The sequence below is a fragment of the Neltuma alba genome, unplaced genomic scaffold, assembly GCF_004799145.2.
Source record: "Neltuma alba isolate B1F8T4 unplaced genomic scaffold, ASM479914v2 tig00011709_pilon, whole genome shotgun sequence".
Lineage (NCBI taxonomy): Eukaryota > Viridiplantae > Streptophyta > Magnoliopsida > Fabales > Fabaceae > Neltuma > Neltuma alba.
In genome coordinates, this window is record NW_021636345.1 from 214,659 (window position 1) to 233,667 (window position 19,009).

General features: G+C 35.6%; 1 protein-coding gene across 4 annotated transcripts; it reads left to right on the top strand.

The window, feature by feature from the left end:
* Positions 1–574: 574 nt before the first annotated feature.
* Positions 575–17,629, top strand: LOC114717120 (ubiquitin carboxyl-terminal hydrolase 12). Of its 4 annotated transcripts, none has more exons than XM_028902205.1 (32): positions 575–723; positions 1,080–1,149; positions 1,559–1,709; positions 1,825–1,982; positions 3,311–3,576; positions 3,672–3,890; positions 3,985–4,093; positions 4,171–4,286; positions 4,897–4,995; positions 5,761–5,870; positions 6,456–6,530; positions 7,462–7,540; positions 7,634–7,780; positions 8,029–8,109; positions 8,230–8,349; positions 9,813–9,935; positions 10,400–10,477; positions 10,565–10,653; positions 10,743–10,851; positions 11,645–11,713; positions 11,789–11,899; positions 12,252–12,307; positions 12,461–12,638; positions 12,720–12,821; positions 12,911–12,982; positions 14,554–14,619; positions 14,782–14,847; positions 15,054–15,140; positions 15,258–15,374; positions 15,505–15,579; positions 15,702–15,788; positions 17,408–17,629. In XM_028902205.1, exons 1-32 carry the CDS (start codon positions 694–696, stop codon positions 17,453–17,455), a joined length of 3,363 nt encoding a protein of 1,120 aa, XP_028758038.1. In that variant the 5' UTR covers positions 575–693; the 3' UTR covers positions 17,456–17,629. The 4 variants fall into 4 exon arrangements, with proteins under 4 accessions (XP_028758038.1, XP_028758040.1, XP_028758039.1 ...); XM_028902207.1 differs by lacking the exon at positions 17,408–17,629 and adding an exon at positions 15,952–16,584; XM_028902206.1 differs by having other exon boundaries at positions 579–723; positions 1,083–1,149.
* The last annotated feature ends 1,380 nt before the right edge of the window (positions 17,630–19,009 follow it).

Sequence of the window (19,009 nt, forward strand, 5' to 3'; positions counted from 1 at the left end):
CATAGAACTTTTAATATGTACAATTATTAAAAAGATTATTTTAAAAAAATAGATAAATATGATAGCTAAAATAAATTGGTGTCTTATATTTAAAATTAAATTAAAAGTTAAATAAAACTAAATTAAAAATCAAACTAACTCTTAAAGATGAGAAATGTAGTATTGATATTAATATCATATATATCAAAAGCATGCTTAATGGTACCTTCCTAAGAATAATGGAGATGATTTCATCCCCCTACTTTATTTCTTTTGCACCCTTTTGTTGGCGGTTTTGATTTCTCTTTGTATCCCTTTTAATCTTTTATAAAACAAAAAAAAGCAAAGGAAATTGTGATGTATTTTAGATGTGAACGGTGCTGATTTTCTTTTCGGTCAAAGTGGACGGTGCTGATTATACGTGGTTTTTACTTTATTTTTTTGGCCATATACGGTTTTCACTTTTTACATTTTTGTTTTGACCCGACTTGCCCTTTTACATATTTTACTCAATATTTTTCCCTGTTCATCGGCCAGAGGAAATCACGAAAATGCCCAATCCCCCGAACGAGCACCATAGACCTTTCTCCCTCTCGATCGGCTTCCGGTGATCTCTTTTCTCATAGTAGTCTTAACCTCAACACTCTCTTCTCTCCATCTGACATCTTCCATTGTTTCTGAATAACCCACGGGAGGTTAATTCCCATATTCACCATGACCGTCATGACTCCTCCTCCCGTTGATGTACGTTCCTTAACTCCCTCTGCGTCCCTCCTCCACTCTATCTGCTCTCGGGGCACTCGTATTTTCTTTCCTTTTCGGGTTCAATCATTTGTTGGCTGCAAACTGTTCTTAGTGTTTTGCATGAATTTCGCTGAATGATGAAGTTAGGTCAATTTGATTTCTCGTTTGGAATGTTGGGGAGTCGTGCGGTTTCGTCTAGGGATTGTAGTTTTGATCTGAGCGAGTGAATTTTAGTGCAATTTGCTGTCTTGGGTGCATTGGACGTTTAGATTTTTTGGGCTTGCACGGAGCAAATATATGTGTGTTCTTCGGTGGATCCGAACTAGTCTGATAATTTTTCTGACCGTGCTTTGCAGCAGCAAGAGGACGAGGAGATGCTTGTGCCTCACTCGGATTTGACTGAGAACAATCACCAACCAATGGAAGGTATTAACTATTCCTTCTTTCTTTTGATCCGTGTTGAAACCCCCATTTTGTTATTTTCAACATGATCTAATTAAATTATTCAAGGTGTTGAAAATATTTTTATGCATTGTTCGGTTTCGGTAGATTGAAATTGAGGGAGAGAATCGAATGAAAACTGGTATTGGAAGTTTAGGTTTTCCATTATCATTCTTTCAATAGATTTTGATTATTAGTTAGTTTGCACTTCTGAACTTATTTATTGTCAATGACTTTGTTGATTGTCTAACTGCTTTTGTTGCTTATTTTTTTCTGGCATGAAAATAGAGAGTCTAGGTCAGTTTTGATTATTCTCTATTCTTTTTAGCTTTCAAATACTGGCAGTCTGGATAGTTAAAATTTTTTCACTATATTTTCTTCATCAAATCTTTAGTTGTAGCACAAGCAGAATCTGCCAGCACCGTGGAGAGCCAGCCTGTCGAGGATCCTCCATCATCGAGGTTTACATGGAGAATTGACAACTTTTCAAGGCTGAATGCAAAGAAGCTCTATTCAGAAATATTCGTTGTTGGGGGTTATAAATGGTATTATGCTTACATCTTCTAAGTTGATTCTTGATGTCCAGTTATTAAATGTACTTCCCCATATTTTCTTATCTTCGGCGATCTCCCCTTTTAAACCTTGTTCTGTGCTGGGCAGGCGTGTGCTTATTTTTCCAAAGGGGAACAATGTGGACTACTTGTCGATGTATTTGGATGTTGCGGATTCGGCTACTTTGCCTTATGGGTGGAGTAGATATGCGCAATTCAGCTTGGCAGTAATAAACCAAATGCATACTAAGTACTCTGTGAGAAAAGGTAGTCTTTTCGATTTGATCTTTTATCACAAGCCAAATAGCATGATACAGAAAAGAGAATTGCTGTGATTAAAAGATAAAAAATGTTGTGAGTTACTTGTTATATTTTATGAAAGAACATTTGAAGCTTGGAGAATATCTAATTATAGATTTCTTGTGGAGAATCCAAACGGGTAGGAAAGATATTTCTGTGAGTTTCCGCTAAAATTTCTTCTCTATGTTATTTCTTCTGAAGTATCAAGTATGTTACTTTATGTTGCTGATATTGACCATAGAACACACTTTGCTTGGGCAGTTGCTTGAGGTTATTAAGGTCAAGATATTCATTCCTAAGAATGGTCAAGGAAGAAGGAACTAGAACGATTGATTCATTCATATGATCATATTGAATTAGGAACCCTCCTAATTGAATTAAAAAATAATGAATGTCCACAAGGTTGTCAAGATCGAGTTATTCATACCTAAGTTTGGTCAAGGAACTATAATGACTTATTCATAGGTTCTTAGTGAATGGGAAATCAGAAGATGCTATCTTTAACGGAACAATAATGAAGTATATGTATCTTTGTAAAAGGCATAAATAACCATATATAATTAGATTTTGAACTTGACTGATATGTTTCTTTTCTTATGTTATTCCTTTTCCCATTTGATGTTTCACTCTTGAAACTTGTTAAACTTGAAGCTAACCCTTCAATGTATATTCTTTCCTACAAAATTCTGATACCCTTCTGATATTGACATTATTTTATCTAATGCATGATGCTTATGTGGCCCATGCTAATCATGCAAAATGGAAAATTTTCATATTAAATATCTCTATAAATGCAGTATGGGTTTTAAGTGTCGAGAACAACGAAAGCTAACATATGTTGTGTGGTGTATGAGCTAAATTGCTCTGCACAGGTCCATGCTTGTGTTTTACCTTTGGCTTTGTGCTCCCATGCTTTTCTATGTGAAGGAGATTACGATGTATTCGTCTTTTTCTCTTATGGTATATAGTAGTACATTTTGCTGGTTAAATTATTTTTAGTTATTCATCACCCATATTTTCTTGTCTTGGGGCTGTTGGCATTTACTCATTTGCCTTTTGCATACATTTATGTTGGGGTTTCTAACTATTGGGTATCTCTACTTGCACCTTGTTCAGAAGATTGATGAGGAGCAAGATCATGATTCATGGGTTCTAGTGAAGTTAGAATGTTAGATGAACCTAGTATCGATTATTTATTATTTAAACAAAAAGAGGGAGAAAAGAAGTGAACATGCACATAAGCTTTAGCCTTGGCCAAGGATGTTGTTGTAATTTCATTTACTTGCACTATGCAGACACACAGCACCAATTTAATGCCCGAGAAAGTGATTGGGGTTTCACATCCTTCATGCCCCTTGGTGAATTGTATGATCCTAGTAGAGGATATCTTGTGAATGATACTCTTATAGTTGAAGCGGAGGTTCTTGTGCGTAGGATTGTTGATTACTGGTCATATGACTCAAAGAAAGAGACTGGCTATGTTGGCCTTAAGAATCAAGGAGCTACTTGTTATATGAATTCTCTTCTCCAAACACTGTACCATATTCCTTATTTTAGAAAGGTTTGCATTATTGGTCACGGTTTCTCTTCATATTGTTGTTCTTTTGTTTCATTGGTAAATAATGGAGTAGCTGGGCTCTCAATATCATATTTCAGGCTGTGTATCATATGCCAACAACAGAGAATGACATGCCCTCTGGAAGCATCCCTTTGGCCTTACAAAGTTTGTTTTACAAACTCCAGTATAGTGACACAAGTGTTGCGACAAAGGAGCTAACAAAATCTTTTGGGTGGGATACTTATGATTCTTTCATGCAGCATGATGTTCAAGAACTAAATAGAGTCCTCTCTGAAAAACTTGAAGACAAAATGAAGGTAACAGGAGACGTTGGGCATGTTTTTACGTTGAGTCATTCTGGGTGTCCTAACTGCACTGAATGTTCTTAACTTTAATATTTTTTGTTGATAGGGAACTGTTGTTGAAGGAACTATACAAAAGTTATTTGAAGGGCACCATATGAACTATATTGAGTGCATCAATGTGGATTACAAGTCAACTAGAAAGGAGTCCTTTTATGGTACTTTTGAAATTTAATTATCTGGTAATCCATGGATTGTCCCCTGATGCTAATTTTATTTTACATTTGCATTTTAGACCTTCAGCTTGATGTCAAAGGCTGCCGTGACATATATGCTTCTTTTGATAAGTATGTGGAAGTTGAGCGTCTTGAGGGGGATAACAAATATCATGCTGAACAGTATGGTTTGCAGGTTGGTTAAGATTTGCAAGCGTTTTTTCTAACATCTTTATACTATAACGATAATTTTGTCCCCTCTTTTGTATTTATATTATCTGTTTTCATGAATCATCTTATTTGACAAAACAAATTGTGGCTGTGTCCCTTGAGTATTTGACATAAGAAACTATTAGTTGGTGTTGGTGTAATGTAGAAAAAGAAGATCTAGGATATCTCAGTGCGTATGATGACTATTGTAACTTTGATGACCAAAATAGAGCACATGGGCATTTGTTCGTGTGGATTGCTGTTCCGCGTTTGTTTTTACCTTGGCTGGAAATAAGCTGTTTGATGTCCTGTATGGATTTAATTCTCAGTCTAGTGTATCTTTATTAAACCTATTTTGCATAATAGGGAAATTCTATTTTTACAATTCTTCTGTCAATTTTACAGTCAGTCACGTACAGAAAACCTGGATAATGAATTAATCTGCATAAAAAAGATATTTTCTTGGAACAATTTCATAATATTTAGTTGAGTTGCATGTATTTTCTGTTTGAATGGAATCATCCAAGAAATTTCATTTGATGAAACTGATCTACGACTTGATGCATTTTTTTAATAATGATGTATTGTTATTTCAGGATGCTAAGAAGGGTGTTTTATTTATTGACTTCCCCCCTGTACTTCAGCTTCAGCTCAAAAGATTTGAATATGACTTTATGCGAGATACTATGGTCAAGGTTGGTAGTCGTATAGAAACATTGTTTTAACATGCTTCTCTTAATTTTTGCTTGTTTGCATATAATGAAGGGGGCCTTGATTTTGTTTTGAAATTGATTTATCTGTTGTGGTGATAGGACATTGTAAGGCCCATCATAGAGCTCTGTTTCTACTAAGTGCTACCGACGACTTTGTTTTATTAAATTAATGAATTGTGCTTTAAGCATAATTAATTAAAAAATTGGGCTTCCAACTAACAGCTTAAGCATTTGGGTTGAAATGGATGTAGAATCTTTGACAATAGCATGTCAAAAGCCACTTCATCTTGAAAGCTTAAACTGCTAGAAGTTAAAAATGTTAGAAATTATGTAATTATTTCAAAATTTAGGTACATCTGTATATTAGTTATTCCTCCTAATTGTAATTTTTCCTCCTAGAGTAGCATTCCTTATTGATAAATGCCTATGTACTTTGCATTGTCATGACTTAATTTTCAGACATTTTCTTGGTACAACTATTTCATTTGCGCTCTGTTCTGCCATTGGGGCCTATGTTATTGATTTGCATTTTTTGTAGGTTCCCCCGCAATCTTTTGTGATTGTGTGTGTGTGTGTGTAAATGCGTCATTCAAATGTAACATGCACTGAAAGTATATTCTATGAGAGGGAGGATAAATATTAAACTACTTGTACTCTTTTTTATGTGTTTTCCGCTTTTATTGAGGACTTGAGGTATGACATTTTGTGTGGAGGATTAATTGTCTCTTTTTCCCCTTCACCATTTAGATTAATGATCGTTATGAGTTTCCCTTGCAACTTGATTTGGATCGTGAGAATGGCAAGTATTTATCACCCGAGGCTGATCGGACTGTCCGCAATCTTTATACACTTCACAGGTATAATTGAAAATGAAGTGCTTGCTCTGGCTGGTTCCCTTTTTTACTTGATTGATGACTTTTTCTCCTTGTTTGGAAGAGGGGTTATATAACTTGCTCAACTGTGTAAACTTTGGACATCCTTGTCCAATCTATGGGCAGGGTATTTTCCATTTGCTTTGGTCGTTTGCGACTAAGTAATGCTTGCTATATTTGAATGAAGCTAAGTATGTTTGTGCATTGTTTTCTATTTTGACGAGTGTTATTTACTATTTGAATGGGAGTCTCCGAACTTGGTTTATTAAGTATCTTATTTATATAGGGGTAACCATGGTAAAATGTACTTTGTTGGGCCCTCCAGTAGTAATTGAAGCTGCTGTGACTTTTCAAAATCTAATAGAAAGTAGATAGAAGGTAATTTCTCCACGATGAATGAACAGTAAAGATTGAATGGCAATACTTTTATAGTCAACTTTTACTTAATGACAGAACATGATGTGACTACTATTTTAATTTGTCATGCTCGTAATATCCATCATTTATTTGTTGGCATTACCTCGTCTGTGATGTTCAGCACTTTAACATATTTGACCTTTTCTTCCTCAGCGTTTTGGTTCACAGTGGTGGTGTGCATGGTGGACATTATTATGCATTTATCAGGCCAACACTTTCTGATCAATGGTAGGCATTACAGTGTTAGTTTATCTGCACTGACTATTGGTTTTTGAGCTATGATGTGTTTGTATATGAGTGTGGTTGGTAAAGCAGTCCTTTTTTCCCTCTTGGTTATATTCTTATATGCTGTATCCTTTGGAGTTTCTTGTGCTTGGAGGTTTCTAATAGAGCTAGAGCATGCATAAGTAGCATCACTAACCACACAGTGATGCTTTGGTGAAAATGCTTTGTTTGCCTTTAGAATTTAGATCACAGATTTTGTCCCCAGTTATCATTTCATGAATGGGCATCAATCTGTTACAGGGAGGGAAAGCAGTTTGGTAGGTGGTATGTATGAATAAAGGTTTGAGAAATATAGCCTGCAGACGTAATTATGCATGATCTGGTGTGGCAAGTAATGAAACGGAAGCCATTATCTTGATTCTTTATTTTGCGAAGGCCAATACTTCAGAGGTTGAGAATGATACTCAACAAAACTTTGATCTGCTTCTGACTATAAATTGGGGAAAGTGAAAAGTACTTTATTACAAATTTCTGTAAACCGTCACTTTATGAGTGCGTGCTTGAATACTACCTGGCGACACTCTTCTTTAATTGGACAAACTGATTGTATGATGGTCCTGTATTTCACTGTGGAAGCTGATCTAGCATATATGACTACTGTGTTTAATATATCAAATTATGTGTATTTGGGCATCATTTGCCTGTATATTTTCGTTGACATTTGGACTGAGGCCATTGCAGCCAGAGACAATTGGAAGGCTGACTTATTGCCTTGGAACATGCTGCTTTAGTTAAAGAACTATAATTTTTCTTTCAGTTAATTATTTTGGGGCTTAAATACTTGGGAGACATTTTCAACCTTGAAATATTCCCCCTTTTGCTGTCCTAGCCATTTACTACTCTAGTGTAAATGACAAATCTGACTGGTACCCAGGTATAAATTTGATGACGAGAGGGTGACAAAAGAGGATACAAAACGGGCATTAGAGGAGCAATATGGTGGCGAGGAGGAGGTAATTATTTTATTATCACTGGACACGGCATCTGATCTTATTGAGCCATTCAATATTACTTGACACATGGTTTAACGTCTTGTTTTCCAACAGTTACCACAGACAAATCCTGGATTCAACAACACTCCTTTCAAATTCACCAAATATTCAAATGCTTATATGTTGGTGTACATACGTGAAAGTGATAAGGACAAAATAATATGCAATGTGGATGAGAAAGACATTGCAGAGCATCTAAGGGTAAGAAGCTATTCACATTTATAATTAAAACCTCCAAATGTGGTAAGCCAATTCAAATAGCCACATGCTAGGTCACAACTTGGACTCTTGATTGAACAGTGAATTTTGATTTCTCTTTTCACAAGAAGTGCCTTGTAAGCTGCTGGGCTCGAGATGAAGCCTGGTTTTCAGTTCTTGTATACGTTTAACTGTTTTTGTTGCTATATTTGCAAAAATTTGAGCTTATTTTGTACAGTGGATTATTGCAGGAGAGGCTGAAGAAAGAACAGGAAGAAAAAGAGCATAAAAAGAAAGAAAAGGCAGAGGCTCATCTTTACACCATTATAAAGGTCATTAGTTCCCTATCTTGATTTCTTAATAATTGGCTGTCTCTTTCACTTTGCAAGAATTCTGGGAGTTGCTAAATCAGTTGTATACATGTGTTACTGGTTGTGTATAATGCTTCTTAGGTGGCACGGGATGAAAATCTTGCAGAGCAAATTGGAAAGGACATATATTTTGATCTTGTAGACCATGACAAAGTGAAGTGTTTTCGTGTGCAAAAGCAAATGCCATTTAATGTTTTCAAGGTAGACAATCCACCTTCATTTTGCTCTTCTGCGAGAACTTTACTGACTTGGCAGTATGCTTTTTTTTTTTCTCCCCAATCGATAACGTGTTTTTTCTCTTTCATTGTGCGGTACCACTCTTAAAATGCCCTTCCAAATGTGCTTAATTGTTTTAATGCAAATTGAATCGTGAACTGGGGGGTAGATTTCTATGATAAATTCAATCAATGACATATATTAAAAGCTGTTGTAAATGGAGTTTTGAAATGTTTACTGATTTTGATGGTGGCTAAAACTGGTTTTATGAAAAGAAAACTTTGGAAAGTGGTGGTTTTTGTGGCAACAGTGCAGGACATCTATGTTTATCTGTGTTCATGACAGATAAACCAGCATAATTCATCTTGATTTTTCTGAGAACTAACAATATCAATGTTGCATCAAATGGGGAAGTTTCAATGCATACAACAGTTTAAAGCCAGAATGCTTTTTGGTTATTGATGATAGTTTATGGCAATGAAAAAAGAACCGGACCGGACCGGCCGGTTCAACTGAAAAACCGGTGAACCGGCCTCCAGTCCGGTTGGTTTGAAGAATAAACCGGCTTCACATCAAACCTGAAAAAACCGGAATGAACCGGGAAAAACCGGTGGGTTGGGTGGGTCACCGGTTTTTTTTCCGCCCCCTCCTTTCTTCTTTTTTACTCACCATCTCACCGTTCACCGGAGAAGATATGAACACAGTTGAGAGAAGGGGTAGAAGCAGAAAAAATCATGGAAAAAAAGACAGAAGTCTCTTGTTTGTCGCTTCAAACCCATGCTCGTGGAAGAGTGGAAGGCAAGGAGGAAGATAAGTAATAGAATAGAATGGATGTGCAGGGAGGAAAAAAATATCACTGTTTATTGTTTCTCTTCGAGAGAAAGAGAGAGATAAAGAGAGCTGTTTGAGAAAGAGGAAGGAACGAATTTCAGAGTTTGAATGAGGAAGAGAACTATGCATAAGTAATCTGTCATTCAATCAGGAGAGAGGAAGAAAAAGGTGACCTTGCGTAATCAGCCATTCAATGAGGGAGGAAGAAAAAAGTGACCTGATATGTGCTATGGAACTTCACGTGGGAGAGAGAGAAGGAAGAGATAAAAGTATAAAATAATAAGAAAAAGAAAGAATTGTATTGGGCCATGTGAAGAAAAAAAGGAAGAAAAGAGAAAAACATAAATATTTTGTAATTAAATTATATTATTTTAATTATTACCGGTCTAACCCCGATCTGACCCATTAACACTTGACCCATTATCTCAACCGGTTTAGTGCTCGATCCGGTTTTTTGTTTCTTGCTTTATGGTATCAAACCCTTTTTTTTGCTTTTTTTTTTTTATGAGCATTGTAGTGTTAAACCGATGATGTGATCTATGATTGCTCAAATTCTTATGATTTTGTGGTGAATTGTTTTCTTTAATTGATTTTTTATGTTGATTTGTAAAATTCAGGATGAGGTCGCAAAAGAGTTTGGCATCCCAGTTCAATTTCTGCGCTTTTGGCTTTGGGCAAAGCGTCAAAACCATACTTACCGTCCTAATAGGCCGTTGACACACCTTGAGGAAACACAATCTGTAAAATTTCATGCCTAAGCTTTTTATTTTTGTTATTTCCCCTTCATTTCCTTACTTTCTTTTGGTGTTGGCTAGAACAAGCCTCATATTTATTTCTTTCTCTAGCTGCTGCTGAGTTTCTTGGTTTAAGCAATATGATAGTACCTTTTTAAATAAAAAACCTGGATTTTTACAGAAGCTTCATTTTTTGTGTACTGTTTCATGCTGTCTTATTTCTGAAAGCTGTCATTGTTATGATTTTGCTGGCTGTATGCTCATCTTAGATTTCATATGTCAGTGGACTTGCTATCACTTCGTCTAGTGGTGTTTTCTGCTTATGAATCAATTTTACTTACCATCCTTTGTTGGCTGTTATATAGAACTCAGAATTTCTTGTCTATCTGCTATTAGTGTTTTGCCATGAATCAGCATCTGTACCATCAGAAGTTGGCTTTTATTTGATCTCAACCATCATCATGTTGCAGGTTGGGCAATTGAGAGAAGTTTCAAACAAAGTTCACAATGCAGAGCTAAAGTTGTTTTTGGAAGTGGAGCTGGGGCTGGTAACGCTTAATATTTATATTTATGGAAGCTGCTTTCTAGTTGATTGCATAAACATGTCGTTGTTGACATTTTGCATTATTATTTAGGATTTACGTCCCATTGCACCGCCAGAGAAGACAAAAGATGATATATTACTTTTCTTCAAGCTATATGATCCTGAGAAAGAGGAACTGCGGTATTGTATAATTTTGTTGATTTGCCTTTATTGGGGTGTGTAAGTCCCCGTGTCCTGCTGAGGTTAGATCTATATTTCTATGGTGGCAGATATGTTGGAAGGCTTTTTGTGAAGAGTTTTGGTAAGCCATCAGAGATATTAACAAAATTAAATGAAATGGCTGGTTATCATCCTGAGGAAGAGATTGCACTTTTTGAGGTTGGTTTGCGTTGTTTCGGTCATTTTTCTCAGTTGCAGCTTCATGCTAGTTTTACAAACTTGGTTTGCATCCTTGTATCTTGGAAGCATAGTTCTATTCAAAATCAATTCCATCCATTTGAAACCAAATCAATCCAAAAAAAAAAAGAAGTGAAGGTCTTGATCTAGGGTGGGAGTTTGGGAATTTTTATTAGGTTAATTCTATGTAACTGAAGCAATAGAAATTGATATTTCTCATCAAGGGTCAGGCAAGTTTTGAGTGACGCTATCTTCGTAGTCCATGGAGGACTGAATCTTGATGTCTGTCATTCTCTCTGTAGAGGCTTGTAACCTGAATTATTTTTATTGTTTCTTTTGTCACTTCATTTCCATGAGTTTTGGGAATGGTTTAATTTGGGTAATATCTTGGATTCAATTTTCAACTTTTTTGCATGAGGTCTGCAATATACACTTTCCAATGTAGTGAGTACTTAACCGTGAGGTGCCTTTATGAACATACAGCAGGAAAAAGTCTAACATTGGAAATAAGGTCATTTTTATTAGTATTTTTATTATGTCATTATGACATGACCTATGGTTTTAATCCATAATCACGTCATTAGTGACATGTATCCCCTCTTAATCAAACTTGCTCTTGGTTCATAGCAAATAAGTTGTACCATGTTGTTCGTGCTGTCCCATTTGGGATGGAAGATCTTTAGTTTTGATGAAATGTGATTTGTTTTTCGATGCGTTTTTTTTTTCCTCTTGGTTGCATTAGGGAACTGATGTTTCCTATGCCTGTTTTGTCCAGGAAATTAAGTTTGAACCAAATGTCATGTGTGAACCTATTGACAAGAAACTCACATTTCGAGCAAGCCAGGTAAATAAGTTTCCTCACTCTGGATTCTCCAAGTTACTTTCTTGTTCTCTGTTTGACTTGAATTTCATGTTACAGCTAGAAGATGGAGATATTGTTTGCTTTCAAAAAGCACCTGCTATGGATAGTGACGAACATGTCCGCTATCCAGATGTGCCTTCATATTTAGAATATGTCCACAATCGTCAGGTATGTTTTGTGGCGTTGATTTTATGCAATTTGTGTGGCTATATATTAGGCGTGCATAAAACCTACGCTGTGTGTGTGTGTGGAAACATACCCATATGTCTGTAGGTATTCTCTGTGTGCGTTTTGCACTTTCCTTCCATGTTTTGTGAGTTTGGAGGTGGGTGGATGATGCTGGGGATAAACCTTGCAAGTTTCTTTGCATTTTTTATGGAAAACAAAAATTACCTTTACTTGTTCTTTCTTTCTTTCTTCCCCTTTTTTTTCAATTTGGAGGAGATTAATTGTGAATCTCTAAATATAAGGATGGTTTGTCAGCTACTGATATTGCTTGTTTGTGCTTGATGAATTTTAGGTTGTTCACTTTAGATCTCTGGAAAAACCTAAGGAAGACGATTTCTGCCTAGAGATGTAAGCACTTTGTAATTTGCTGAATGTAAATGATTATATTTGACTACTTTTTTTCTTTGGTTGGCCTGATTATATTTGACTACTGACATCTTTCTGTATATCCGTTTTGCATTTGCGTCCTTATATAACAATCTATTGTATACTGGTTTCTAGGTCAAGGCTTTATACATACGATGATGTGGTGGAGAGAGTAGCGCAACAACTTGGTTTGGATGATCCATCCAAAATCAGGCTCACCCCACATAACTGTTACTCTCAACAACCTAAGCCACAGCCTATTAAGTACCGTGGGGTGGACCATCTGTCTGACATGCTAGTTCATTACAACCAGGTAGTTATCGCTCAATCCTCGGGAATGAATTATTGATATACAAAAATTTATTCCTTTTTTCAATGGAAAATTTATTTTCAGACTTCAGATATATTGTACTATGAAGTACTTGACATTCCACTGCCAGAATTGCAAGGTTTGAAAACTCTGAAAGTTGCATTTAATCATGCCACTAAGGATGAGGTGAGTATGGAATCTTAATATTCGTTTTGTTTTGATCTTGTTTATGCCTCTTGTCATATTGTTATTATTCATTGATTTTTTATGGTCAGGTTGTTATTCATACTATCAGACTCCCAAAGCAGAGCACAGTGGGGGATGTCCTTGATCATCTTAAAACGAAGGTGACTGGTTCATACCTTGTTTATTAAAGACCCACTTTGGATGCCCAATTAAAAGGGTTAATGATGGGGAACAGGAAGGAGGTGTGAAAGAAAAGGATCTAAATTTTTAAAATTTCAAAAGACCAATTCAATGCATCAAGGATCGAGTTCACAATAATTATGGACAAGAGCCTCTTTATACCGAACAGGCAAACATGTATCTTAATGATACTAGGTTTGCTACTCTTACTAGGCTTTTCAATTTTTTTTAGAGTGGATGCATGGGCCCAAAAAATGAAAAGGCATCTTTACCATGCAGTGGCAATGGAAGGTTCTAGGTATAGTAGAAACAATCATATTAGGTTTAGAAAATCACTGGGATTAACAACTTTAATTTGGGGGCAATCCAAAATGTTATGCCAAAAACTTACTCCTCCATCCCTTTTTATGAGAAACAACTACCATTTCTATCTTGTCCCTAATTTTTAGGAACATTTGCAAGATGTCTTGAATTTTCATAGTCCTATTCCCCCCCCCCCCAAAAAAAAAAATTAATTACTTGTTTTAATACTCAATATATCTATTATCTCATTTCCCAAAGCATCATTCTCTTTTTTTTTAATAATTTCCTTATTCTCTTCCTTGTAACCCCCCCCCAAACAAATAAGGGCATTTTTGAAGAAAAAATTACAATTTTTACATATTTGTTGTCTTTAAATAGGGACGGAGGGAGTAATATTTTTCTTTAAATGCTTTAACTTCAGGATTAACAATGTTAGTATTGTCATCCTTTGCATCAACTTCAACCAGGCCAGGCTTTATTTGCAGAAGCCTTGATGAAATAATCCATGAAAGATTGCGCTCCTCATATACCCATCAATTGATTCAATTATTTCATATTCAATGATGGCATTAGTTTCTTAACAAAAAATGTTTTTCTTGACAATTTTAAAAAATTTACTAATTATATATACATATATTTTTTTTTAAATCTTCATTTCATCTTTCATTGACTGAACAAGTATCTTCTCTAGCATCGTTCACATCTAAGCAACAATATTTAGTTCTTAGAGCTGAATGATGTGGTGCAAAGCTCATTGTTGGACTCTGATTCAACCTTGATGCAGAGCGGGATGGAGGAATGAAATAAAATGAACAACTTTCTCAACTTTTGAAGACCTCTTTAGTATATCACTCATCAAGGTTGTTTTGGCATCTAGGTTTTCCAATCTAAGCTGTGCTGATATGGGCTAGCCCCATGCTCTAAAGCGTTTAAGTACATCCCTATTCATATTACTTAAGTTACCATAAGGGCCCTGTTAGAACCCGAGCCTTGAAATAGTAAGTATATTATCACTTGATAATCAGTTGCACTGCGGTCTCTTTTGCCCTCCAACTAGGACACATGATCTAAGTCTGACATGGAAACTTATGGGGTCTTTTAAACTTGAATGCTATGTATGCTAGAGTTATGCAGTTAGAGTTTTTCAGCATTGTTTTTTCTAAATATGATTGCTGACATTCTCCTTTTCCGGTTTTTACTCACACTTGCAAAAATATTTGTGCTTAACTTTTTATTATTAATTGGACAGGTGGAGTTGTCTCATCCCAATGCTGAGCTTAGGCTGCTTGAAGTCTTCTATCACAAAATATACAAGGTATAAGTATGACTGCGGACTAGTTTGTTGGGAAACTTGGAAAAGTAAACTCAATGTAGGGTTTACTTGAGATCTTCCAGTCCAGTGTGCAGATGCAGATGCGTTTAAAGGATATCATTTTTTATTATTATATGTTGATCCTATCCTTGCCTGTGTATGCAGGTCTTCCCCCCCTCGGAAAAGATTGAGAACATTAATGATCAATACTGGACATTACGTGCGGAGGAGGTAGGACTCTCACTGTGTTGTTGAATAGTGAATATTATGAATTGCTCAACTGTCAATGTAATGTATGAGTCTTGGCCAAAAAAACCGTTAATGTGTAAATGATAACATGAGCGGAATGATTTCTTAAAACTAATAGACTATGTTAATGTTTAATTTCTGTTTCTCTTTAATGAATGTTTCCATTTCTGGCTGTGGTCAAATTGCAGATTCCGGAAGAAGAGAAAAATCTTGGACCTCATGATCGTCTGATTCATGTGTACCATTTTACCAAGGACACAGCTCAAAACCAAATGGTGAGTTCTATCTCGTTCATTTTTGGCAATTTCCACTTTGATGTCTTTGGTGTTTGGTGCTCATATTGATAATATGCTGAAACTCTTGCACCTTTGGGTTCCATCTGAAATGCGCAGCAAATTCAGAATTTTGGGGATCCCTTCTTTTTGGTCATACATGAAGGGGAGAGTTTAGCTGATATTAAAGTACGAATACAACAGAAACTTCAAGTTCCAGATGAGGAGTTTGCCAAGGTACGTTTCTTCTACCAGGCTTCTGAATAAAAATTGGTCACAATGATGTGTGTTTTACTGACAAAAAATTGAATATTATATTTGAGGTTACTAAACCTTTTATTTTTATTTTTATATTCGATGGGGCCAGTGGAAGTTTGCATTTCTTTCACTTGGGCGGCCTGAGTACCTTCAGGACTCGGACATTGTATCCAGTCGATTTCAGGTACGTCCATTGAACTTCAAATAAGTTTTGTACTTGCTCAAATTGAATCATATCAGTAGTTTAATTTGTTAGCTTGAATTTATATTTACATTTTTTAATTAAAAAATTCTTTCTTATGATAGAGGAGGGATGTTTATGGTGCTTGGGAGCAGTATCTTGGCTTAGAGCATGCTGATAACGCTCCTAAAAGACCATATACTGTTAATCAGGTTAGTGAGCATTGCTTGAAAGGTTGGATTTCCTTATGGACTTGTCATTAGCTGTCCGGTACCAGTCTGAGTCATAATTGGTGGTGCAACCGTTACTTAATTTTGGGTCAATGTCTAGCTTGGTTACTCTGCATGAATTTATACATGGGTTTTGTTTTTCCAGAATCGCCACACGTTTGAGAAGCCAGTAAAGATTTATAATTAGGAAACCAATATTGATGAGTTCTTTTGCTACGTGGGATGAATTTGGCCTTCTAAATTAAGGAATGGGCTTGTAAAGACCGCGGTCATATCAGGAGAGTACTCTGTATAGGCAACAAGTGAGATCAATCAGCATCAGAGGTCGTGTCTGCAGGATTTTATTCTAAGTTTTGTGGTCATGTAATTCTTTCTGTCCATGGAGTGACATTGCTCCTAGCACTCTGTATCTGCCGACCACAGCCTCTTGAGCTTTTTACTTCCGTTTTTATATGGAGGTTCTTCCAAGTTGAGGTCATTCATCATCCTCAGTGCACTGTATCAGTACATAAGATTTTTGGATTAGTGAGTGTATACAGGGTATAGTTGGTTGACTCATTGCCTTTTTTCTTGCTTTGCTTCTTTATCTTTTCCCCAGTTAGTGCTCTGCTTAAGTTCTAAGCTTTGAAGTGAGGGCTGCATAATGAATGATGTGGCAGAGGCAGGTTTCTGTAGTGTTGTAAAAGAGACTTTTCAGCCTCAGTTGAACTTTTAATCTGGCATAAAAGTTTAATCTGGCATTCTCCATCACTAGAACCAGTGATTGGTTTACACTTTCTATCTTTTTCTGGCTGTAATTTGAATGCTCTGAAGTGTAGTTCGTGAAGTGCCTATGCAGTTTAATAAATAATAGTAACTTCAAAAAAAAATGTCTGAGGCCTTTCTTCACATATTTCATTCAATCCCAGACTCTTTCCTTGGTCTCAATCTTGCTTCGTGAGCACTTGGAACTTCTACTTGAGACCTAGGGAATGACGTTGAATCAGAGCATTTGAACCATTTATTTTTTATGCGCCAAGCAAGGAGATTAATAGTGGAACTATTTTCACTAGGTGCTTTTGAATACTTATGCAGAAGATTGAAATGCGACAAAATTTTATGCCAAGAAAACCTGCAGGCAATTATAGGTAACTGGTTCAATCTTAAAGCCTTAATATATGCCATTAGATGGTCAAAATTTTAGGTGCTCTGTCAGAAATTGAAGTTTGGAATGCATGGGGCACTTGCGACCCTATGTGAGAAATTTCAAACTGCCCTTGACTAGTTTTAGCCGCCAGCAATTTATCCACAAGCATCAGTGCTATGCTTCAATGGAAGGCATCTTTTGTGTGCGCGACTGGGAGAGAGCCTTAAAATTTCATCCATCAACCATTACGTGAGGTTATGAAGAAACTGTTTTTTTTTTTTTTTGGTGTATCTTTTTATTGGAATTAATTTTGTTTGAGGCATTAAATGTAGGTATTTCTTCTATAGGGATTCGGACTTTGATTAATTAATCTTTTTAGCTAAATTCAACTTCTATTGGTAGAAAAGTTGCCTTTGTTGAAATTGAGACGAGACGCCAATTGTTCCGCAAGCTGAGCAAAATGTAAATGATACAGGGTAATCCCACGAGCAGATATGGGCTGAGGATGAAGACAACGGGCTGAGAAGGAAGTCAAGGCCTTTTGAAGCTTGAAGACATGAAGTTATTAGGAGCGTGTTTAAAATTGAGACCGTGGAAGATTTAATTAGATCCCTTCTCTCTGTTTTTCTTTTGGCCACCTCCTTGTTGATTGATATCTGATTTTTCACTTTTATCGAGTTTTCTTTCTTTATATGTATTTTTAATTTTTGTCCTGCTTATTATTTATTAGGTTAAATTCAAATGGTCCATTTTGCAATAAGGAAAATCTCTTAAAAAGACAGTTAAAGAATCCAAATTTTTATCTGGGTTATTAAATTTATTAAATCCCTAATTAAGTCACGTGACCTAAATAGAAATTTTAAAACTTTATGAAATGATTCTAATGTTATTTTTATTAGAAACCTAGAAAGATGATTTTATTTTTTTAATCATTATCGCCTTGTGTAAAAGTTCTAAACGAGAAAAACTTAACTTTAATATCACGTTTAAATTAAAATATTAAAGGATTTCTTAAATTTAAATTGATTCAATTACTTTGGCTTCAATGTCGGGGTTGGTTTCTCGAGGAAAATCATTATTAGGCCAGCATGGCCTTTTTATTTCTTTGTTGTTCTTGTGGCAACAAAGTTCTTGGCATAACTATGCCATATGAAAATCAGTCTCTTTGATTTCATCATCTTGATAGTTGTTACCTTTTCATGGGGAACAAGCATCCTATGGTTATGATGAGAAGGGTTAACAAGACCCCACGCCGAAAAGCCTTACATTAAAATCCCTACTTAGATTCCCAAGTTACCACAGCGCTCTTAGAAACCTCCCCTTCATGTAATAGGAATTATATCTGGTCTTCAGTATAAGAGTTAGTTAATTAATTTGAATAGATTAAAAAAAATAATTAATTCGTTATTTATAATAAATATATGTTTTCTTTTCAAAAATATTATTACTAATCAAGTGTATTGGTTAGAACTCAATCATCTTAAGAAAAAAATAAAAAAATATGAGAAATAAAGTGGATTCAAGTCTTATATTTAATATCAAAATAAAAATTGAACAAACTCTTATATTAAAGACTAAAAATAGTATATTGTTAATAACGGAATACACCATCGTTCCTTTTGATTTTATGAAGCTTTCTACTGTTGTTGTGTGAAATGGATGAGATAATACGAGGAAAATAACTTCTTAGAAATAATAGATCGTTTTGAATTTGAAATTTTAAAAGAATTAATTAATTTGAGCAGAATTCATTAATTTTATTATATAAAATTATAACGGATACATCTTCCCAAGTTCATTGTCATTTGTCAAACACAGGTCTTCATTAAAGAGGAGGTTGTGTACAGTGTAGTTAATCAGAGGCAATAATTACTGTGGGAAGTGATGGACCTTCCCGAGGAAATTGGGGTAATCTACCAATGAAAATTGATCGCCCTTTGATTTGATCATCCATCCAGGGAAACCGTTGGTCTGCCCAATTTTCTTTCTTTATCATCCTTCTATTTTCGTTGCTCTCCTTTCCATCGGTATACGTAATCCACAATACTTATTTCTCAATCATGATCGTATGTCTCGC